The sequence below is a fragment of the Budorcas taxicolor genome, chromosome 1, assembly GCF_023091745.1.
Source record: "Budorcas taxicolor isolate Tak-1 chromosome 1, Takin1.1, whole genome shotgun sequence".
NCBI lineage: Eukaryota > Metazoa > Chordata > Mammalia > Artiodactyla > Bovidae > Budorcas > Budorcas taxicolor.
In genome coordinates this window covers 202,918,818-202,943,093 of record NC_068910.1, presented here as the reverse complement: position 1 = coordinate 202,943,093, position 24,276 = coordinate 202,918,818, and the positions used below count along the sequence as shown (strand labels likewise).

The window sequence follows — 24,276 nt, the reverse complement described above, 5'->3', positions numbered from 1 at the left end:
TTGAGAGGTGCTTCATAATATGACATGGAAGAGCTGGAATTAATTAGTAATAAGAATAAAGAAAACTAAGCAAATAAAGGCAATTATTAACTGTATGAAAGACAAGACTTGAACAGGAAGAAATGTATTTGGCTTATATAGGCCATGGAAAGAACATTATACCTTTCTGCTGCCTCTGCTGCATCTGCTTACCTGGGGACCAGGGAGGTGGATGCTCCTCTCAGTGTCAGCTCACAGGGTTGTACCAGGGACAGAGGAGGGCCACATTATGGACTGGTTCATAAATCACCACTTGGAAGAGACACAAGTACTGCTTATGTTTATTCGCCAAAGCAAATCACATCTGACTTCAGAGCAGTACAGAGGGGCAAGGAAATACATTTCTGCCATGTGCCTCCAAGGAGAGCTGAGACATTTGTGAACTGTTCTGGTGGCCACTTGGCTCAGCAGTGAAGAGTTAGAAAGTGAGCAGAACACTGGTGATTCTTGTTCTGTGTGTATTAGAACACTGGAGAGAGAAGGAATAGGGGGTGGGAGTGGCCAGTGTGCCAGTGTCACCTGTCACAGCAGACAGTATAAAATTGACAAGTAGAAAAGTAGCTGTAAAAACGTAATTAAAAACATGATGAAAAGTACCCAGGACAACAGCCAGAAGAGTTAAAATTGGTTTGCCTCTGTGGAGCATAGGACTGGAAGTGAGGAGGTTGGGCAGGGGACTGTAGGTTTTCATTGTAAGCTTTTGAATATTACTTAACCAAGATAAAAAAGTCTACTAATACCCACAGTTGCAAGCTTGTTGTGAGCATTAAATGGAGTCACATATATGCATGTAATAGCATTGTAGAAAGCCTGAACCATTGTTTGGGGGCTGATGTTAGACCTCTTTCCTTTTCTTATTATGCCATGAGCTTAGATCTCAGAGTATGGAGCTGAGTGTAGACGTACTTTCAGTATGGAGGCTGAAGGGGTAGAGTAGATGCTGTGTTCTAAAAAGGATGCAGAAAGCTCTCTCGTGAACTTTTAATCATTAGAGTTCAAGTGCTATTCAAAGCCTTAGGTTTGAGTTACTTCTCTGTGTATTATGGGAATCCATGCTGCTTATTTTTGACCCCAATGGCTGATATATATGAATTAAAACTAACTTGAATTTATTTGCTCTGTTTTTTCTTAGGACAGACCAGAGATTTGTTTTATGAAGGGTGCTTATGAACAGGTGATTAAGTATTGCACTACATATCACAGCAAAGGGCAGACCTTGACACTCACCCAGCAGCAGAGAGATCTGTACCAGCAAGAGAAGGCCCAGATGGGCTCTGCAGGGCTCAGAGGTAAGGCCATGTCAGCACAGTCACCTCAGTGGAGAGGTAGTGCTAACTGCAGATGGATTCGTGCTTCACATCTGAGCTGCCCAGCTCTACCCAGGCTTCGTAGAGCCCTGCCATTTCTGAAATGCTAGGTTTTAGTTGACTAATTGTCCCCCAGAACATAGAAAGTTGGAAACATAGCTAAATATGAAACTTCTAGTTCTTAGAGATCTGCAGTCGTCTCTGAGCAGCTGACAGAAATTTCATTTTAGACAAGGTTATCTTGTGAGAAGGGTAATGAATGGACGTAAAGTGATGTTACTCCTTCCTTATGTCATCACTTGGTCTTGTTTATTAATCTGAAATTCTTTACTAAACATCAAGAGACTTAAGTCTGTAATTCTTTAAATTGAGGTAGTTGCTGACTCCTTCCCATCTATCACCAGAGAGGAAAGAGGTGTCCAGACTTGGCTTTGTGAAATGCTGCTGACTGGACATTGATAGGGAGAGGGGGTCAGCTGGGCACACACACATCGGCATGGGTAGGGTTGAAGATCAGCGGTCAGGGCCATACCTGGTCTTTATGTTCTGGCTTGTGGGGAATATGCGCCCTTGGGTGCATGCACACATACATGCATGTACTTCTGTAGTCTTTCTCAAGGAAATTAGAAGAGTTGGCTTCCTTAACTTTATTATTATTTACAAAATGAAAATCAAGCACCACAGTTCTGGGAGCAGGAAACAAGTAGGTAAAAACTATTATTCATGGTTTACTTAAGCAGGGTGAACCATAGATTTACAGGACTTCTGTTCATATAATGTAGGTTTAGAAAGATATTCTTGTGGCTTCCTTTGACGGCAGTGTTTTGTTATTCTTAGTAGCTCACAGCTAGAGGGTTTTGAATTGACTTGCATTTATAGTCTTAAAAGTATGATATGTGCTCCCTGTTTTCCTTAATTCTTTTTAACAGAAGCTTCACACTTTTTTTTTTGGCCTAGTTCTCTTAATCTGAAAGATTGTGGAGCTTTGTTGTATGTGTGGTTTGGTGTGGTAACTTTGTGAAATAGACCAGACATGGTGTGGAGTACATCTGCGTTTCACAGGCTCTGGGAAACATTCTGGGCATCTATCTCTTGCTTCACATCTCTTCCTCTTCTTATGCTCCATTTTCCTCCCCCTGCTGAAATTGCCATGATGAAGAGTAAAGAATAAATGAATAAAGATTTGAAGTTTAACTTGAGAGGAACTTATCTTATACCTTATAAAACCTGAGTTTCTTAAAATACATGTGGTTGTTAATTTTAAAATTGGAATATACTTTGTTTTTATGTTTCAAATAAAAAGGAGGGAGTTAGGGATCCTTCACATGAAAAGGTCTACATACCTTTGTCCCATACAGTAGCATTAGATCTTCATTTATGCTAAAGAAGCAAACAAATAAATACAAAATACTGACCTCTGGGCTGATACCACCCGTCCACTGAGGGTGCCAGGAGCTGGTGTCCCTTGCTTAGAATTTGTTGACACATGGGTTGATACTCACTTCCCCCTTCTATTGCCATCTTCCTCTGTTCCAACACAGGAACTGTCATGTGGCTTATTCCCTCCAGAGTGAAAGCTTTTGGTGGGGCTCATATCTCCATAGAGATTGTGTTGGAAAAAGAAGTAATTTGCCTCTAACCATGGTTTTCCAAATGTAACTTATCCTTCATACCTTCTGCTTGAGTAAGAATGGATACTTCTGTGGTCTCTCTGGGGCTTTTTAGTTACCCCACGAGGTACATATGTTTAGTTTGTGTGTGTGTGTGTGTGTTTGGTAGGCTGTTCAGTCTTTTATTATAATATCCCAGATGTAGACACATCTCTCTGGCTTAAAAGGTAGCTACTGCTAAAGTTCTGGAATTCTGAGAATAAAGCTTAATGGTATTTGGAAATGAATAGTACTTTGTCCTGTATCTTAAGTTCCTAAGGGTGATAGGAAGCTAACTATAAAGGGTGGTATGGTGGTATTATTCATGTAGTTTTAAGAGAACCAAAGGTACAAATAAGAAATACCTGTTAATACAGAAAGAATGAAAGAATATACACTCTTGTTGGTATTAGTGGTTTTACAGTTACTTTACAGATTAACTACCTTCCAGAGTTTGTTGTGTACAAAATTGTTACATGTTGTCTAATTAATATAGCCTTCTAGAACTTCAAGCTATTGAATTATTCTGGAGGCCTGTAAGATGGAAAGATGAAGATACAGTAGTAGAAATCACCTTCAAAGGTGTCTGTTTAAAACTGACTTTAAAGCTCAACAAACCTATGCTTTTCCAAATAATTGTATTTTGTTAAGAGTCAATAGTTTCTACTGAAAGGAGCTGCAGGTTTTGCTATGTGAAAACATTCCTATTTGTTCCTCTCCTGCTTTCTCTACTTAACAGTTCTATAGTCTTAGTCCTTTTAATTTTTAATAATTTAAAGCAATCCCATAGAAGAACCATTAAACTGTAGTATCTTTGCATGTAATAATTTTTGATTTTTAAAATTTCTGTTATTAGTGCAATGACATTCTAGTCCTAAGTGATTTATCTGAGTGAGAAGTGTTATGGCCTCCAGATTTCGTAAAGTAAATTCTGATGTTTTTGTGATTCACATTTTCTTTTTGGATTTTATCTTCCAAGTTCTTGCTTTGGCTTCTGGTCCTGAATTGGGACAACTGACGTTCCTTGGCCTGGTGGGAATCATTGATCCTCCTAGAACTGGTGTGAAAGAAGCTGTTACAACACTCATTGCCTCGGGAGTGTCGATAAAAATGATTACTGGAGACTCACAGGAGACTGCAGTTGCCATCGGTATAACTAGGCTGCTTCCTTTGTTTTTGTTAGTTTTTCTTAAATTACTGCAGTGCGTAGAGGAGTATTAGACGTGAAGTGTGTTTACAAAACATTGAGCTATACAGTAAAAAGTGATGCTTTTGTTTGCTCATACACTATAAATTGTGGGTGAAATTTTATTTTAGTTAAAAAAATACTTTTAGTTGAAAATAACTAAAATCATTGTGAAATCAATTATTATATTCATAAAAGGATAGTTGATTATTTTTAGTCTCATAGGACACCATTCTGATGACTAAAAGCACTAGATCATGGATGTGAAAGAATGCGTGAAATGACGATACTTAGTTTTTCTTTCAACTTGAATATAATTTTTTAAAAGCAGACTTTGTACCTAACTTGAAAGAAGATAGCTTGTATCTATATTTCCATCGTCTGATCACATATATGCCTATGATGTTTGAATGCCATTTAAGATTCAGTTCAGTTCAGTTGAGTCGCTCAGTTGTGTCTGACTCTTTGTGACCCCATGAATCGCAGCACGCCAGGCCTCCCTGTCCATCACCATCTCCCGGAGTTCACTCAGACTCACGTCCATCGAGTCCATGATGCCATCCAGCCATCTCATCCTCGGTCGTCCCCTTCTCCTCCTGCCCCCAATCCCTCCCAGCATCAGAGTCTTTTCCAATGAGTCAACTCTTCGCATGAAGTGGCCAAAGTACTGGAGCTTCAGCTTTACCATCATTCCTTCCAAAGAAATCCCAGGGTTGATCTCCTTCAGAATGGACTGGTTGGAGCTCCTTGCAGTCCAAGGGACTCTCAAGAGTCTTCTCCAACACCACAGTTCAAAAGCATCAATTCTTCGGTGCTCAGCCTTCTTCACAGTCCAACTCTAACATCCGTACATGACCACTGGAAAATCCATAGCCTTGACTATACGGACTGTAGTCGGCAAAGTAATGTCTCTGCTTTTGAATATACTATCTAGGTTGGTCATAACTTTTCTTCCAAGGAGTAAGCGTCTTTTAATTTCATGGCTGCAGTCACCATCTGCAGTGATTTTGGAGCCCCCCAAAATAAAGTCTGACACTGTTTCCACTGTTTCCCCATCTGTTTCCCATGAAGTGATGGGACCGGATGCCATGATGTTAGTTTTCTGAATGTTGAGCTTTAAGCCAACTTTTTCACTCTCCTCTTTCACTTTCATCAAGAGGCTTTTTAGCTCCTCTTCACTTTCTGCCATAAGGGTTACTTTACCAAATATAAGGGGAAAAAAATGGACATGGAAGTTAATCTTCCAGAACCTGTAAACTATAATTCATACTGATAAATTTAAAATGTGCTAAAGTTCATTAATTCTTCTAATATGGAAAGAGACTGAGACAAGAATTTCACACTTTAAGAGGAATACGTCACTGAAAACATACCATTGTTGGGAAGATTAATTCTAGAGAAATTTCTCAATGTTTATTTTCATTTACATAAAACTACATGATACCTCATGGGATTCCCAGGTGGCACAGTGGTAAAGAATCTGCCTGTCATTGCAGGAGAAGTGGGTTCCATCCCTGGGTTGGAAAGAGCCCCTGGAGGAGGAAATGGCAACCCACTCCAGTATTCTTGCCAGGAAAATCCTGTGGACAGAGCAGCCTGGTGGGCCTTAGTCTTTGAGGTCGTAAAGAGTTGGATATGACTGAGCGACTGAGCAGACACGCACATAATACCTCAGAGCCACCGTCTTGCCTGGTTTTTAGTTAAAAAGCACTCTTGACCTTCATTAAAATTGAACTCCTGAGTAGAATCCACATGGCCTTGTTTAAATTCTTAGGTATGGTACCTGAGTTTAAATTCTTAAGGTTGAATTGAGAAAACTGTATTCTTGAAAGCAAAATAATCAGACAGAAAACTCAAGACTTTTTACTAAATCAGTTTGATCTGTCTTACCATAGTCTTGTCTTGTAATCCCTTGATATAAGGACATTTTATACTTTAAAGAGAAAGTGAGTTAATAACATCATTAAGTGAGCATTATGTTGACTAGCCTATCAAGCAAAAGCAGTTTGGTTAATTATGTTTTCTTTCCCATTTCACTTTAGCTAGTCGTCTGGGATTATATTCCAAAACCTCCCAGTCAGTCTCAGGAGAAGAAATAGATGCAATGGATGTCCAGCAGCTTTCACAAATAGTGCCAAAGGTAGGCGTGAACCAGAGCCTTTCAGACTAAGGCTTTATTGTAGGCATTACCTCTTCTCCTGCAGTGTTAATGAAGCTATTCATTTGAAAACAGTTGGGACATGGCCACCACATTTGTTGGTCTAAATCATGAGGCAGAATCTTATCATTGAGATCTGTCTTATCGTTGAGAGTGTTTATGAGGTGATCATTATGAATATCAGTGCAGATTTGTTAACTTCAGCAAGAGCTCAGTTTCCTCTGAGAAAGATACTATGGAAAGTTAACAGTGGTGCTTGTATTTATAAAGTACAGAATGGAGACAGATCATTACTTTATACTTCTTATCCTTGTGTTCTGTTTTAACTGAATGTGGGAATGATTTTTTTAAAGAGCTGTCATTTGCATACAGTGAACTTTTCCCTTGTTAATGTACAGCTCTTAAGTTTTGATGGATGTCTATGGTCCTTGTAACTACCACACAGGTTCCTCCCATGCCAGATCCTCTTGTGGTCAGTTCCTCCCTGTGCTTCCAGTACTTGGCAACAACCATTGCTTTTGTTTTCTGTCCCTGTAGTTTTGCCTTTTCAGAATGCTGAAAATGGAATCATACAGCATGAGGCCTTTGAATCTGCTTTTTTTGATTTAGCATAATTTATTTTTAATTGCTGAGTAGGATTCCACTGCAGTGAGTGTATGTTACCAATGCACCAGTTTAAAGACATTTGGATTATTTTCCATTTTTGCTGATGATGGTTAAAACTACTAAAAACATTTGTGTATAAGCTTTGTAAGAAAATAAATATTCATTTCTCTGAGATAAATACGTGAGTAATTGCTGGGTCATATGCTTAATGTATGTTTAACTTTGTAAGAAAATGCCAGATTGTTTTACTTGGTGGCTTTATTGTTTTGCATTCCCATCAGCAGTGTTTGAAAAGTGGTTACCAGCACGTGGCATTGTTAGTTTCCCCATGCCCATTCTAATAGGTATATCATGGAGTCCTATTGTGGTTTCAATTTGCATTTCCCTCACAACTAATGATTTTGTGTACTTTTTCATGTGCTTATTTGCCATTCATATATTTTCTTTAGTGAACTGTCTAACCATCCTATTTTTAAAAAATGTTTTATTTTTGGATTTTGGAAGTTATTTTGTGGATGAAAGTGGATATATTGTGGATAAAAGTCTTACCAGATATTTGACTGGAAGAAAGTTTTTTCCATTTTGGTTTATCTTTTTAGTCTATTACCATTTTACTTTAAAAAACAGTTTTCAATTTTGGTGAAATCTAGTTTATAATTTTTTTCTTTTATGGATCATGCTTTTGATGTGTTATCTAAGGACTCTTTCTAACCCAAGGTCACAAAGATTTTTTCCTATTTTTTAAAATAACAGTCTCATACTTTTAGGTTTTATACTAATGTTTCTGATCTATTTTGAATTATTTTTGTCTGTGAGAAGTGGGTTAAGGTTCATTATTTTAATGTATGGGTATTTAGTCATTTTAGTTCCATTTGTCGAAAAGACAGTGCTTTTTTCATTGAAATGCCTTTTTAGAGCATCTGGGAGCAGTATGGATGTGTGTCCTCCCCTGATAGTTTTTACATTTATGTCTAAAAGAATAAATCCTGTAGTAAGTTCTCTGAGGGTATTGAGACAGAATGTACAATAGCAAATATATATGAAATCTGCAGTTAATTAAACATTTTCCCATTAAATCTTTGTTTAGCCTTTTCCCAGAAATGCTAATAAGTAGTGACATCAGACAGACTGGAAGTTTCATTTTATTTGCTTTCTTCAGTTCACTGTCTGGCTTTCTGATAAAAATGCTAATGAACTCTGAAAACCAACCTAAAGGCAGTTAGAGAAGGAAGAAAGGCAGTTAGAGAAGTAAGTTATAAATTGCATTATTAGCATGAGAAATTACATCATTGGTCATTTCCAAATAAGAGTTTTTTGCATCAGTTGTGGCAGATGCTCTGATGTTATTCCAAAGAGAGAAGCTCATTGAATTGCTTGGAGTCATCCTATTCCATAAATACTGGAGCTTCTTTCAGGTTTACCATGTCTTTTGAAAACACAAGTCTGTTCTTCAAATACTATCAATGAATTATTTCAGTCGTTTCAGCTGAGCTGAGCTGGACTTCTCCCTATGACCCCCCGTGCTCTTTGGCCTTTTCCCCCATTTTTATTGTGCGTTCATGTAACTCTGAAATCTTGGTCTTAGGCTTTTACTTTAGAGCAATTTGAAAAGCTTTTCATTTATTAGTGTTAGAAGCAAAACAAAACTTTTTTGTAAATTGCCAGCTCAGTGAGGTTTTCCTACATATACTAAAATCATATTAATTGATTCTTTTCCTTTATAAAAGGTTTTTTGGCTCTCTTCCCATAATTCAGTCAATTCCCAATCCCTTAACATTTTCCTGTCCTTTTTGACCTAGGACAATTAAAAAATAGTATGGAAACGGAATTTCCATATGGGAATTGTCCATGTTTTTTAATTTATGATTTCCTGGGTGTGTTTGCTATTGGTAAAAATGGATGTTCTCTTTTTTCGTTTGTTTTTTATAGCACTGCCTCCATTTGTATTTTTACTAAACTAATCAGCCAGGTCCCTATAATAAAATCCCAGTTCATGTACTCTTTAATTTTTGGTACGTTGTCAGTACTTATTGCAACACATCAGGTATTTTTAAATCTATACTGGAAGATTTGGAGACCTTTGGGAGATTATTTTAATGCCAAAAATAATATTTCTTTCATTAGCCTCTCCTATTTGTATTTACCTACTTTCTTCTCTTTATAACTTTATTTCTGTTAATGTTGATCACAAGAACTGTGAGTATGGACCACAAATATGACACTGAAAAGGCAGATCCATGAGAAGAGAAAAACCCTTTTGTGGGTTCCTTTGAAAGTACGCAGCCTTTCTCCATTTCCCTCTACATTATTCCCTGAACTTTCTGCTGACAAAGAGTGCTGCTTCTTTCCTGTTGTCCTTGTGCTGGTCTACTGTGCTCATTCTGATTTGCCCTTCCTGCTCCTATACTGAGTGATTGTATTCTGTGCTTATTCACCCCCTTTTACATAGAGAAACAGACATAAATGTTAAAAAGATTATAATAGAGGAATTTCAGTTACCCCCAGTTTAGTCCTAGCTCTGTGATAAGTAGTTCAGTTTTTACTCACTTCTAGTTTCTTTTTGATACCTAATTCCTTCAGGCCATAATTTTGTGTCACTAAATTTCAGTATTTTTACTCAACCAAAAAGATTGATTTGCTAATCTTGGTGCTTTAAGGAGACTTTACTCTGTGTAGCATTATATTCCATGTAAGTCTTCAGCTTTGTATTGGAGATCTGCTTAGTCTCAAGGAAGCTGCTTTTGTTTTTGATTTTCCATCAAAGCTTTGAAATGCTGAAATATCTATATCAAGCGATAGGTGTACTGGATGCATGCCAAAGTAATTTGTGACTATACAAAAAGAAGGATGTTTTCAGCCCAACAGTTGATCTATTATCCTCACTGCCATTGTTAGTGATAACCTGTAGTGGCTGTGAAGGGGTGATTTGAATGTTTTGAATGATTTGCTGTGAAACAAAGGCAAATTTTTAATCTGTATGACCTGAGTGTTTGTAATTAGTAATGAGTCTTTTATTTAAAAATTCTGTAAAATCTGTAGTCTTTGCTAAATGCTCTTGTACTCTGTGCTGTGTGCTACATGATTAAATTTCTGCAATAATGTAGAATTTTCACTTAGAAGGTAACTGGTACATTTTAAATACATATGCAGCTGAGTCCTTTTTATTAAAAAACTGTTTTTAATTGAAGTGTAGTTGAGTTGCAGTGTTGTGTTAGTTTCAGGTGTACAGCAGAGTGGTTCATTTTATATGTGTGTGTGTGTGTGTGTGTGTGTGTAAGATTCTTTTCCCTTACAGATTATTAGAAAATACTGAGTGTAGTTCCCTCTGCTGTAGAAGTAGGTCCTTGTTTATCTGTTTTGTATATAGCAGTGTGTATTTGTTAATCCCAAACTCCTAATTTACTCTCCTTCCCTTTTCCAGGAGGCACTAGTGGTACAGAACTCACCTGCCCAGTGCAGGAGACACAAGAAATGTGGGTTTGATCCCTGGGTCAGGACGATCCACTGGAGGAGGAAATGGCAACCCACTCCAGTATTCTTGCCTGGAAAATCCCATGGACAGAGGAGCCTGGTGGGCTACAGTCCGTGGGGTCACAGAGTCGGACACGACTGAGCACACACACACATCAGCACCCTTCCCCTTTGGTAACAAGTTTATTTTTTATGTTGTTGGGTCTGTTTCTGTTTTCATATAAGTTCTTCTTATATAAGTTCATTTGTATCATTTTTTTGTTTTAGATTCTACATGTAAGCAATATAATGTGATACTTGTCTTTGTCTAGCTTACTTCACGTAGTAGGATCATCTCTAGGTCCATTCATTTTGCTGCAGATGGTATTATTTCATTCTTTTTTTATGGCTGAGTGACTGAGTATTTCTGTGTGTGTGTGTGTGTGTGTGTATGAATATATGTATGCACTCATTCATGTCTGACTCTTTGCAAACCTCATGGACTGTAGCTCGCCAGGCTCCTCTGTCCACGGGATTTTATAGGTGAGAATACTGGAGTGGATTGCTGTTCATTTCTCCAGGAATCTTCCTGACCTAGGGATCAAACACGTGTCTCTTGCATTGGCGGGTAGATTCTTTACCACTACACCACCTGGGAAGCCCCGTGTGTGTGTGTGTGTGTGTGTGTACATATATATATACCCCTGGGAAGCCCCATATATGTGTGTGTGTGTGTGTGTGTGTACATATACATATACCCCAAGTGGCACATATTTATATATACTATATCTTCTTTATCCATTCAACTATTGATGGACATTTAGGTTGATTCCATATTTTGGCTATTACTAATAGTGCTGCAGTGAATATTAGGGTACAGTTGCCCAGGAGTGGGATTAAAGGATCATATGTTAGCTCTGTTTTTTTTTTTTTTTAGGGAACTTTCATACTGTTCCCCATAGTGGCTGTATCAGTTTACATTCCCACCAACAATGTAGGGAGGGTTCCCTTTTTCCCACACCTTTTCCATCATTTATTGTTTGTAGACCTTTTAGTGATGGCCATTCTGACTGGTGTGAGGCGATACCTCATGGTAGTTTTTATTTGCATTTTTCAAATAATTAGCAATGTTGAGCATCTTTTCACGTGCTTTTTGACCATGTGTGTATAGTACTTTTTAAAGACACACTAAAGAATTTCCAAATGGATTTTGAACCTTTTTAAAGGAAGAATGCTTTCCACATATGTTATGTGATTCATGGTACCTAGAGGATATAAGGATAATCAATAATGTGATAGTATAGTTAACCCTTGAGAAAGTTTTAGACCTTTATTAAAATTCAGAGAGAACCTGGGAATTGTCTTTATTGGTGATCCTAAGATTCAGTCACTTACTCATTCATTTCACACGTGTTTATTGAGCACTGGAGGTACAGGGCCAAATCTCTGCTTCATGGAGCTTTTAGTCTTAAGTAGATGTATATATTATGTTGCTGGTAGGAATTGTGGAAGCTTTCTCCTGACTCTGTTGCTTTGAAGTAGGAAATGAGGTTGTTAACTGAGAGTGGGACTAGGAAAGGGATACATTGGGAGCATGAGGAGAGAAGGCTAGTGTAGACATATCCTCTGGGAGAGTAGGAAAGAGAATGGTGAGTCCCGTAGGTGTTAAAGTCACCTGGCTTGGGTGTGTTGGAAAGAGTGATCGGGAAGCAGTGGTTAAAAATCCTTGTGAACCATGGCAGGTAGCCCCCGGAGCAGCATTGGCCGCAGGTAAGATTTGTCACTAAAGAAGGGAATGGAAGACACCTACCCCTCTCCTCTCCTCATGGTGCTGTTGGGGAGGACTGGGGAACAGCCATGTCTTATGGATAAGCAAGTTAGAGCAGTGTGGGAGGGAGTGGGCATACAGGTGATTTGTGGATGACTAGCTGGGGCACAGTTGGGAGCATTTAGGAGACCAGGAGGTGGCATGAAGAAAAGGGATTAAATATATTCTTTGGAGAGAAGATCATATAAGCAAGTGGAGACACAAAGGAAGACAGCCTAATGAATCAAACTAAGTAGAAGAGCATAAGCAGTCACTTCATACTGTTTAACAGAAAAAAGGGCTCAACAGACATTGAGAAGCAGCTGTTCTTTAAATCTCATGAAGACAGAAGAAGGGAAAAGGCCATATTGAGTTGTCAGTGTTGAGGAAACGTGCAAGAGAGCTTTTCCTTTCTCTGTTTCTGCAGTGTTTCAAGAATAAAGCTATTTTCTTTTCAGAGCTTAAACATGGTTGGGATAAACTGGGTGAATTGTTTAGATTGTGTATTTCCTTTAGTACCTAAAAGTTTGAAATGGCCCTGTCGAATGAGTGTCCTAACAAGTGTATGGCATTTTCTTGAGTTTGATCTCTGTGGCAAAACAGACAGTTCAAATTGGTAATTTAAAAAACATTCTTAGTTATATGTACATAGGATATTCTGATAATTCATAATGTTGAAGATTTTTAGTATATCTTGTGTTTTAACAGGTTGCAGTATTTTACAGAGCTAGCCCAAGGCACAAGATGAAAATTATCAAGGTGGGTCTTTAAGAATCACAAATGCTTCTGTAGGTCTGCTTTACTACTGGGGGTATTCTTAGAGTACTAAAGTCAGAAGTGTTGTGAAGCAAAACAGGTTTTTTTTAAAGCCTGAGATGGAAACATTAACAGAATTTTGTTAGTAAAGGAAGATGTAGAAGAAAGCTTTAAGGAAATATCTGCAAATATAGTCTTCTTTTAACATTTGAATAGTGTAAGTCTGTTCTGATAAGAGTCTGCAGCCAGATCACTCCAGTGTGAATAGGAATAATTACTATAAATACAAAAAGAAAAAAATGTTTTGAGATTGTATATAGTTTTAAAGGGGTATGATATTTATATTAGTCAAATATATACAAAGCAGCTGATATGGTATCCATCCATTCATCGGCTTATTACTTATAATAGTGCCCCATTGTAGTAAGGTCAGGGTTTCTCGCCTTGGCACTGTGACACTTGGGGGCTGGATAAGTCTTCATTGCAGGAGGCTATCCTCTGTGTTTTAGGTTTAGCAGCACCCTTGGCGCCTGTCCTCTAGATGCCAGTAGTGTCCACAAAGTCATGACACTCAAAAATGTCTCCAGACATTGCCAGATGTGCCCTGGGAGACACAACTGCCCTGAGAACCACTGTGTAATTGACTGTACATCAGGCTTTACACTTCAGAGTTCTCACACATGGGAATATTAGTGGCAGCTTTTTCTAAGCTTTATCCTAAGACCTCCATATACTGAAGTTTTTTGAAAAAGTGATGGTCTATATTATTTCCAGTCTTAGATTATGTGGGAAAGAAAAAGAGGGGATTTGTATACCTCCTTATCTGTGTGAAAGCAACATTCTAATCAGAATGCCTCCCTCCCACTTCACCCCTCCTACCCCCAGTCTCTGCAGAAGAACGGGTCGGTTGTGGCCATGACAGGAGATGGAGTAAATGATGCAGTTGCTCTGAAGGCTGCAGACATTGGAGTTGCGATGGGTCAGACTGGCACAGATGTTTGCAAAGAGGCAGCTGACATGATCCTGGTGGATGACGATTTTCAAACCATCATGTAAGTTTTCCTTCACTGAATGCACATCAGAGAGTTTCTGCCTATCCTTTTCTGCACCTCATTGCAGAAAAGTGTTTAGCAGTTTTAAATGTTGGATGAGCTAAACTATTTTACTAAACTAAGCAATCTTGTTTCGTGTCCTGCTGTGTAGTTTTGGGGGAAATTATTTGTATGGAATGGACATAAAAAATGGCAGGGCTATTCATTTAAGAAATATTACTGAGTACCAGCCAAGTTTCACGTTTCCTTGCCACTAGTGTGGTGATACAGCAGTGGACCTTCATGTGGTTTTATTCAAGTTAAATTCAGGCTCTCAGGAATAAGCATGTGCCTGGCTTTATGAAAAGATTATAAATAAAGATCCCATCCATATCTGTTTCCTTATGTCAGGAATTCTTCACATTGTCAATGATGCAGTTTATCATTTGAATTGATTTATTTCATCCATAGTTTCTAATTGATTTAAGATTCTTCCATAATAACCTGCTGGTGTCATTAACCCATGTGGCCTCAGGTGGAACATGTGGGCCCTCAGGACCCAGAATTGCAAGGTTCTTCTAAGGATAGAAGATACTTAATTTCCATTCTTAGAATTGTATATAAATCTCAGAAGAAAAAAAAAAAATCTCAGAAGATAGGATAGTTTGTTTATAAAATACATGTTTTCCTAGACTGAGCAAAATGAGTGAGAGGATTTTCATGAATCTTTATAAAATATATTCTTTTTACAATTCTGGTACAACATATACCTAATTGTATCTAGGAATAACAGATGAGTTAAATTCTGTAATTCTTATGTCATTGCCATTTAATTTCTGACCTGCATTAACTTAACCCTTTAACATATATACATCTGTACCTTTAAGAAAAATAAACTTGGGTTAAAGAAGATAATTGTTTTAGTATTATAAATGTGTATTATTGTCTTGTATAGAAAAACAGTATGTGACTTTAATGTTGAAATGTCTTTAAGAATAAAAATTGTTATGAAATTAGTTCAGGTACAGTAGGAGGCTTGATTTTAATGCCTTGCCAGATAGTGTTTCTGTATTAGTTTTAATTATGTAAGTAAAATTGTTTTATGAATGTATGGGTTTTATCAGTTGGGAGCTTGTTTTCAAAATTAGTTCCACAGTATTGCTGTATCCTTATTTTTTTGTGATTATATTTTCTCACCTAATTTTATTTTTAACTTTCAGGTCTGCAATTGAAGAGGGTAAAGGGATTTATAATAATATTAAAAATTTTGTTAGATTCCAGCTGAGCACGTAAGTTTGTAAGAAATTGTGACAAACTTATGGGTCTTATAGATAAAGGATTCAAAAAGTAGAATTGAAACAGAATGCCTATAAGCTTCTGGGCTCTATTTCTCGTATATAAGTTTTCCAGTGTGAAAACTGAATTCTGTCCTAAAACTAAACATGGCATGATAAAGAGGTTCTAAATATAATTACTTGTCTATATCATCATCAAAATATATTAACTGTTGTGGCTTATTTAATACCTTCTGAAGTAACTAAGAAAGAGGTGTCAAATTTTAATTTTTCTTCTTGGTATCTTTTTCCAAAAGTAGTGGCTTTTATTGTCTATTACAAAACACAGTTATAAAAATATCATTGAAACTCTTAACTGTTACCTGAACTCAGTTAAAAAAATCTTCCTCTATTTGTTGTTGTTATCTAAACGCTTTGCAAATCCTTTATTAAATTGCTGTGGATTTTAAGGGCTAACTCTTTAGATCATAAGGGCTAAATATTCACACTAGTGAAGCAGTAGCTTACTTGGAAATACAGGCTTCCTTTAAAAGAACAGTAGTAACGTGAGAGTTTTAAATGCTAAGAAAGTGATTTCATAAAATTAGCAAGAATTATATAATGTTGATCCATTTTAAAAAATAACTCTTTCTTTCGATAGGAGTATAGCAGCATTAACTTTAATCTCACTGGCTACATTAATGAACTTTCCCAATCCTCTCAATGCCATGCAGATTTTGTGGATCAATATTATTATGGATGGACCTCCAGCTCAGAGGTAAGAGTTTCCTCATTTGTAAACTAGAAGGACAAGGATGGCCTTATATCCTGATAGTTAAGCTCTAAGACTTCATTCCCGGGCAGCATCAGAAATCTCTGCAGCATCATGTTTGTTTTAAGTCGTGTGATGTGAGCATATCATTTATTCTTCTGGGATGCTCATTCATGCATTATGATATGGGCTTTTACACTGAGATCAGAGCAGGGAACAGGTATAGTCCCTGTCCTTGAAGTAAGCTGTTTGTTTCTTAGAATAGAATGTAATGGAGAAATCTCTCTTTGGCTTTAGTGCTATTACCAAGGTTCCGCCATCAATTCTTAGAGACTTCGGGAAAGTACTGAAGGACTACTTCAATATTGTAGTATTGAGCATCTAATGTTTTCTTTTATAATAACGGGGCCCTAGATACAGCTTTCTTAACAGAGTAATTAATATGTATCAGTGTATAACAAATTATCCTAGTTGAAACTTCCTTGCATGAAAGATATTTCAAAATCCAGTTGGTTAGTCATGTATTTCAGGCCATATTTGAAATAAGTTATATAAATGAAATGGGGCAGTTTTTTGAAATTTGATTATCAGGCCTTTACCAAACTGTGGCAAATAAAACAGCCAAGAGTGATAAAATTTGTGTATTTTTGAGTGATCGTAGCCAAGGTTTTCTTCATAATTCAACATTTTGTTTCCATAAGAAGGCATTTAGTTTCTGGGATAATTGAGGTCAATGAACTTGTGAAAGTAATAAATCCAAATTTTACTTAAAACTTTAATTCACTTTTCTGTTTGTTTTGAAGCCTTGGAGTAGAACCAGTGGATAAAGATGTCATTCGTAAACCTCCACGCAACTGGAAAGACAGCATTTTGACCAGAAACCTGATACTTAAAATACTTGTTTCCTCAATAATCATTGTTTGTGGGACTTTGTTTGTCTTCTGGCGGGAGGTATAATCACTGGATAAGCTGTTATATTAAATGCATTCTGTATGACAGGATTCCATTATTTTTGTATATTAAACAGAAGGCTGGAAGTTAGGATAACCTTCAAAAATAGAATAAAACATTTAAAAATAGTTTGATTTCAGTATTTATGGGTTAATAGAATTCCTGATTCATATTTTAGAATTATTTAAATATGCAGAGAAATATCAAATACAATAAAAATTAACATGAATATTTGGGTAGAAGTTAGAAAATCTGAGCCTTTAGTATAGCTATTTTAATGTCATTAAAAAGGAAAGTTGTTTTTAATGTCCAGTTTACAGTTTGGGAGAAGACTTTTTTCTTTATGTAGACTACAGTCCATGGGGTCGCTGAGGGTCGGACACGACTGAGCGACTTCACTTTCATTTTTATGCACTGGAGAAGGAAATGGCAACCCACTCCAGTGTTCTTGCCTGGAGAATCCCAGGGACGGGGGAGCCTGGTGGGCTGCCGTCTATGGGGTTGCACAGAGTCGGACATGACTGAAGTGACTTAGCAGCAGACTACAGCTATTCTTTAGGTGACTTATTTAAAGGGTGTATGGGAAATTTAAGTTGCTTATATGACTTATGGGCTTCCCTGGTGGCTCAGAGGTTAAAGCGTCTGCCTGCAATGCAGGAGACCTGGGTTCGATCCCTGGGTCGGGAAGATCCCCTGGAGAAGGAAATGGCAACCCACTCCAGTATTCTTGCCTGGAGAATCCCATGGACGGAGGAGCCTGGTGGGCTTCAGTCCACGGGGTCACAAAGAATCGGACACGACTGAGCGACTTCACTTTCACTTATATGACTTATATCTTAGACTAAAGCTTTTTTAAGAGAAAGAAAATATTAGCCCTTTAAAAGCAGGTAGTATTTGTCCATTAAATTCAGCCAACTGAAAATCTTTTTCTCTCAACAGCTGCGAGACAATGTGATAACACCTCGGGACACAACGATGACTTTCACGTGCTTTGTGTTTTTTGACATGTTCAATGCACTGAGTTCCAGATCTCAGGTACGCTTGAGTGATTGTAGCTGGCTAATTCAATTGGGTAGAGTACTCTCTGTAAGTGGGCAAGGTTTTTAGCTTTGCTTGCTTTTGTAGCCTTGATTACAGGTCCAGATATAGCCTTCCTACAGACATGTGTTCTAACAGGGGTAGGAGATTTGGGGAGATAAGCCTTAACCTTGGCCAGAAGATTAAAGTAACTCACAGATGTCATCACCTGATTTTTCCTCCTTTCATTTTCTTATTGTCTGTAGCTACGTGATAGGTTCAAGTTAACATTATCTGAGCATAGGACAAAGTTCATGGCTACTATTAAGATGGTGTACTTTCTTCTCATTATAGAACAAAGTATTGTTAGACGTAGGAGCAGTTTTGTGCATATTAACATTTTCTTAGTATCTCCATCAGTGTGTCAAAACTTAGGACATTTAAAATTTTCTTTTCTTCCCATGCTGTATCTTAAGGTGGATGGTCTTCTTTTGATTGAAGTGCTTTGATAGAAATTACTGGGCTAGAACCTAATGGTACTTTTTCAGAGCATGTTGTTCTTGGAAACTAGTTATATTTGCCGCCTGACTGTTCATTTCAGTTTTAGAGCACCTTAGGAATCCTTAACTATTTATTACCATTCACCATGCTTGAACTTTCCAAGTACAATGCATTAATTTAGACTAATTTTTAAAGAAGCTATAGTATTTGGGTTTTGTTCTGTGAAAGGCATTTTTACTTTTTCATTATACATGTAACTAAGTCCAATCTTCAAGAAAGTTTCTTAGATTATGTACCTTAATGAAATGATTTAGAAAAGAATCATATACAAAGAAAGTTTTATGCTCTGGAATGCTAAAGGGAGTTTCTGTGGCCTTTATTTTTTAATAGAATCACTTTTCTGGGGGGGCGTGCTGTGTGGCTTGTGGGATTTTTAGTTCCCCAACAAGGGATCAAACCCAGGACCCTTGCATTGGGAGCATAGAGTCGTAACCACTGGGCAGCCAGAAAAGACCTAGTATCACTTTTAAAGAAAGTCCTTGATAAAGGAAAGGTGCTTTAAAATTCACCCTACTCCGTGTGAATTATTTCAAAATATAATTAAGAAATTTCATATACTAGTATTGTAGAATTCAGTCCAGCTTACTAAAAATTAGAGGTGAATATAATAGTAAAGAAGTTGTTTCTAGTAATAACTGAACTCTCTGCTCTGCCAACAGACCAAATCTGTGTTTGAGATTGGACTCTGCAGTAATAAAATGTTTTGCTATGCAGTTCTTGGATCCATCATGGGACAGTTATTAGTTATTTACTTTCCTCCACTTCAGAAAGTTTTTCAGACTGAGAGCCTAAGTATACTGGGTAAAAGAAATGTTATGTTTTATAATTTATATATTATAAATGACTTGTAAATATTTTCTAATGTATTTAAGAAAACTTTTGAAAAAGTGAAATAAGTGGCTTGCTTTGAAAAATATGTGTGCTGTTTTCTATTTGGAATCACATTTAGGGGAGTCACTCCCCCCAAATCTGGTTTTAAACTTTTCTGGTAATTTTTTTCTTGTTAAATTTTTTATAGGTTATCACTCATCAAAATCATATTTGGTGATTCTGAAAGACAGAGTAATTGTAGTTGATAACTTTTTAATTTTGTGTGAAGAAAAAACTAGATTTAAGCTCACTAAAAACCAGATGGCTCGTCTTTAAAATTACCATTTTGGTTGTTAAGCTAACATTTTCCTATTTACACGTCTTACTTTATGAAATAACAGCCCTAAAAACAGAGTTTTACTAAGTTGATGTGGAAAGTGAAAGTGAAAGTCACTCAGTTGTGTCTGACTCTTTGCGACCCCATGGACTATGTCCTTGGAATTCTCTAGGCCAGAATGCTGGAGTGGGTAGCCTTTCCCTTCTCCAGGGTATCTTCCCAACCCAGGTATTGAACCCAGGTCTTACGCATTGTGGGTGGATTATTAACCAGCTGAGGGCCACAAAGGAAGCCCAAGAATACTGGAGTGAGTAACCTATCCCTTCTCCAGCAGATCTTCCTGACCCAGGAATTGAACTGGGGTCTCCTGCATTGCAGGCGGATTCTTTACCAACTGAGCTATCAGGGAAGCCTGATGTGGAAAACAGACATTATTTTTTCATACACTGTGGGTGAAATGTATCATCATATAGTACATTTAAAAGTTAATCTTCCTGTGTAAGTGTGAGGATGGATGCATTTTATGATAATGCTAGTTCTCACTCTTGGGTTTTTAAAGTTAATTTGGATATTTTTGCTGTAAGTTAATCTTAATGTCGAACTAGTTTAATTTCAGGATTTTAATTTCATACTCATATTCTTTCCTCTTTTTAAAAAAATGGAGTTTTAAGAAGACAGGTGAAATTTTTTGGAGCAGTAAATAAGAATGAGCTAGTATGAAACACCATTGTAAAGACATGGTCTTTTAACAGTAACTTGCAAGTGGAATACATGCAGATTTCAATCAAGTTATTCCCCACTGCTTGAACAGCCTTTAAAAAACAGAAAACTCCTCTTGGTTGTGTTGCTATTAAAGTTTGTGATTCTTAGGTTATTGTTCAGGGAAAGCAGTCAGAGGACTTGTTCTCTGGGTTCTAGTTCTCTGGTGCTGCTTGTCCTTGCTGTGTGACTTTGCCTAAGTCATTTGGTGCATTTGAGCTTTACTTTCCTTATTTTTAAACTGAGGCTAATTGTGGCTACTCAAGGAATGGTTGAGAAATAATGTATTTTAAAAGCTGTGGTAAAATGCTAGAAAAACATAAGCTATTAACCTCTGAAATTATAAGTTCAAAGAATTGTAAAACTCTGTTTTTTCTTGCAGATTTACTGTTTCTTCTGGGTCTCACCTCATCAGTGTGCATAGTGGCAGAAATTATCAAGAAGGTTGAAAGGAGCAGAGAGAAGATCCAGAAGCCTGCTAGCTCAACATCGTCGTCTTTTCTTGAAGTATGATGCATATTGCATTCTTTTATTTGCAAACTAGGAATTGCAGTCTGAGGATCGTTTAGAAGGGCAAGTTCAAGAGGATAAAATGAAGATTTGAGAACTTTTGAACTTTTTATTGACTAAAAATGAGTGTTAAAGACTTGAGACTTTAACCTGCTGAGAGTCCCAAATGAAATTATGCAACTTTGGTAACATTTTCCTTGATTTAAATTGGCTTTTGCAATTGAATGGAACTTCATAAAGTGTATGGGCAGTTACTTAATTTAAAAAAAAAAAAAAGGTAAAACCTGAACCACCTTCTGCACTTAAAAGAGGTCTAACAGTTCAAATACACTATCTATTCTAGATAGACATGATTTTTTTTTAATTTTTAAATATTGTACTATTTATGGTGGTGGGGCTTTCTTACTAATACACAAATAAATTTAATCATTTCAAAGGCATTCTGTTTGGTTTAGGAAGTTAATTCCCAGGAGTGCCATATTTCAGCTACTGTATGTCCTTTTCCCTGCAGTGTAAGCAGTTCAGCTACCTTGTGTTATCATTTTTGTATCTCACGTTTTTTGCACAGGATGTGACCACTGTCAGATCACTGTTCTTTTCTTTCTTTTTGTGATTGAAAAGCCTATACTGCAATTTGAAGTAAATGTTTGCTTTTCTTAGTAAGTGTAAATGGTTGCCTTTTTTCTTCCTTTTTTTATTTTTGGTATGAGTCTTTGGTCTAGCAAAATTAATAAATATAGAGCTGTTGAGTAGCTTTCTAGGTAGGGTAGCTAGGGTAGGGTAGTAATTAACATTTAGTCATGGAGTTAAAAATATTTAAGACTGTTTGGGCTGAAATTGATAGCAGATTTATATTAACTTGTTATGCCTTTTTTTAGAGTTAATGTAAATACATATTTTGTCAAGTATCATCTTGACGAAGTCACCTCCTAAATATAAATCCAAGTACCTCACCTGAATATCTGAATTGTATTATTTTCAATGTCTTTTTATGTGTACTTTAAAGAATCTTTTTTAGAAAGTATAGAGTGGGAAACTTCAAGAATTGAAAAGCCTCAAACTTAACTAAACAGTTTATGGACCAGAGTATAAGTGGGAGATTCTGTGCTGACCTTGGTTTCCGTGAACCTGCAGCTTTGGGGCCTAGGTGGAGCACAGCCCAGAGTCTGTCCCTCTCCTGCTTCCACCAGTATCTTCTGTCTTCTTTCTGCTTTATTGGGCAAGCTAAAGAAATAGATAGATTTGCTCAGAATGCCATCAGTTTTTGTAATAGCTGGATGGGGTGTAGGTAATTTGTTTTGAGTGTGTGGCAAATTTGGGCCAGAAATTCAGAATTAGAAATACATTTTCTGTTGAGTATTTCTCTCTGAAACAGAAACGGGTCTCAACTTCTTACATGTTTAATTCTTCCTAAAGTTTACTGAGTTTTGTATTTTATAATTATACTCTCCAGTTTTTATCTCGAATATTAAACTGCATTGTTAGCAACACAGTACTTTTGTTAACGATAGGAAAGATACCTGTTCTGTGAGTCTGTGGGGATATAACTGAAACAATTTAGTATAAGGACCTGAAATGTCTGCATTTACTCTACTTTACTCTTTAAGGCTTGATAGTCAAATGTACATGGAAGCCATTGTCTAATCAACTTTTTCTTTAGTGATGGTGATGTTTCATATCTAAATTTTGTAATAAGTTTTCTTCTCTGTTACAAAGACTTCAAATACGTATTAAGTGCACGTCAATCTTTTGCTTTGCATTTTAGGTTCATATGAAATAAATGTGCCTATTCCGATATATAAGATTTTAAACCTCCCCCCAGAATGATTTATTTTCAAAAGTTAAGGTTCTTCCAGTTGGGACTGTTAACGTTAAAATCATATGGATGTTGAAGATATAGAAATTACACAGTACTCATAGGACATTGAATCTGTGATTTAAAAAGAAGTGAAATGTATAATACAGATATCCATCTGTATAACAGATTTCCCACAGTAAAACAACAAATTAGTCTGTCTCTGTGTATTTCATATAGCATATTATCTGAATTAGCATGGATAACCCAAATGCATTAGTATCTAAATTTTTATTTTTTCCCCATTTCTTGGCCCTAAGACCTGCTAGATGTAGCCCCTAACAATACTAACTTGATTTTTCCATGTTAGACTACCTCATGAAGTTTTTTGTCCTCAAAGTGATTATATGTCAGGGAAGAAAAGGAACTTTAATTCACCAGCTAGGTAGACAGTCCTCAGAGGAGTCACACTGACTGCAGAGGAACGAGACTTAGCATGTTCTCTCAGATTTGTGCTTAGCATCGCATGACCCAGAGATGAAACAGTGTGAGACAAGGCAGACTACACAGCCTCCCCCCAGGACACAGACTTCTTTTAATAGCAGTAACTTCACTGACAAGAATAAAGCACATTTTTGTGTCTCTTGCCCTAGCAAGGCATACCTGTTACACTGACAGTCTTTCTGAGTCATTGCACATTTTGATCTCGTTCATGTAGCACCTAAGTAAAGTGAACACTGGCCATACTCACAACAGATTCTCAGTGACAGGACCTGGTTTGGTGGCAAACAATAAATATAAGATCTAAGAACCTTAGTTAACTTTACCTTGCTTTCTGCCTCTGTCACTTGGCAATTTGTGTGCATTTTATTTCTACATACGACTCCCCTGAACTTAGATGGATGAATTGACTGTCATTTGAGAAAACTTTTCTTTAGTACTTAGACGTACTAGGAATAGAAAAGTGGTGGCATCTGTGCCCTTCAAGAGTTCATGCAACAGGTTAGCTGAGGATATAACGTTAACAGGCTGTCTGATCAAAGTTCATAGTGGTATTTGCATGTTTATTTTGAAAATACACATACATTAAAAATGAATACAGTGCACATTTTACTGAAAGTTTCTGTTGACACTGACTTTTGGAAATCTTTGAAATGCCTTTTTAGAGTAAGCTGCAACCCAAATAGTAGCTGATTTGCATACTAAAACATGGTGTGGATAAATGTTAAACCTAACTGGTATATGGGTAGACAGACAGATTATCCTGATAATTAAGCTCCCTTGAGCTCAGTTAGTACTTGCAATGACTATGAACTCTTGTTGGGTTTGGGGGTTTGGTTTTCAGAGTTGGTGGTTATTAATAATGGATAATGGTTAACCAGTCCTTGATATTAATGTAGGTATAACAGTCTTCAAATAGTTTGGTAGGTTTCTGTTTGGGAAGTTCTCAGTCTTAACTTGGAGATGAAAGTGAAATACATTAAGTACAGTGGTTAAGTGC

General features: G+C 36.9%; 1 protein-coding gene across 1 annotated transcript in view; it reads left to right on the top strand.

Annotated features, from left to right (window-relative positions):
* The window catches only part of ATP2C1 (ATPase secretory pathway Ca2+ transporting 1), a 160,424-nt gene extending 138,672 nt beyond the window's left edge, over positions 1-21,752 (top strand). The window contains exons 17-27 of the mRNA XM_052641019.1: positions 1,172-1,328; positions 3,975-4,145; positions 6,224-6,321; positions 12,911-12,961; positions 13,844-14,010; positions 15,210-15,278; positions 15,925-16,041; positions 16,839-16,986; positions 17,926-18,021; positions 19,224-19,365; positions 20,853-21,752. Coding sequence (XP_052496979.1) covers positions 1,172-1,328; positions 3,975-4,145; positions 6,224-6,321; positions 12,911-12,961; positions 13,844-14,010; positions 15,210-15,278; positions 15,925-16,041; positions 16,839-16,986; positions 17,926-18,021; positions 19,224-19,365; positions 20,853-20,983 — 1,347 coding nt within the window. The 3' untranslated portion in view covers positions 20,984-21,752. The remainder of the gene's footprint in view (positions 1-1,171; positions 1,329-3,974; positions 4,146-6,223; positions 6,322-12,910; positions 12,962-13,843; positions 14,011-15,209; positions 15,279-15,924; positions 16,042-16,838; positions 16,987-17,925; positions 18,022-19,223; positions 19,366-20,852) is intronic.
* Positions 21,753-24,276: the final 2,524 nt, after the last annotated feature.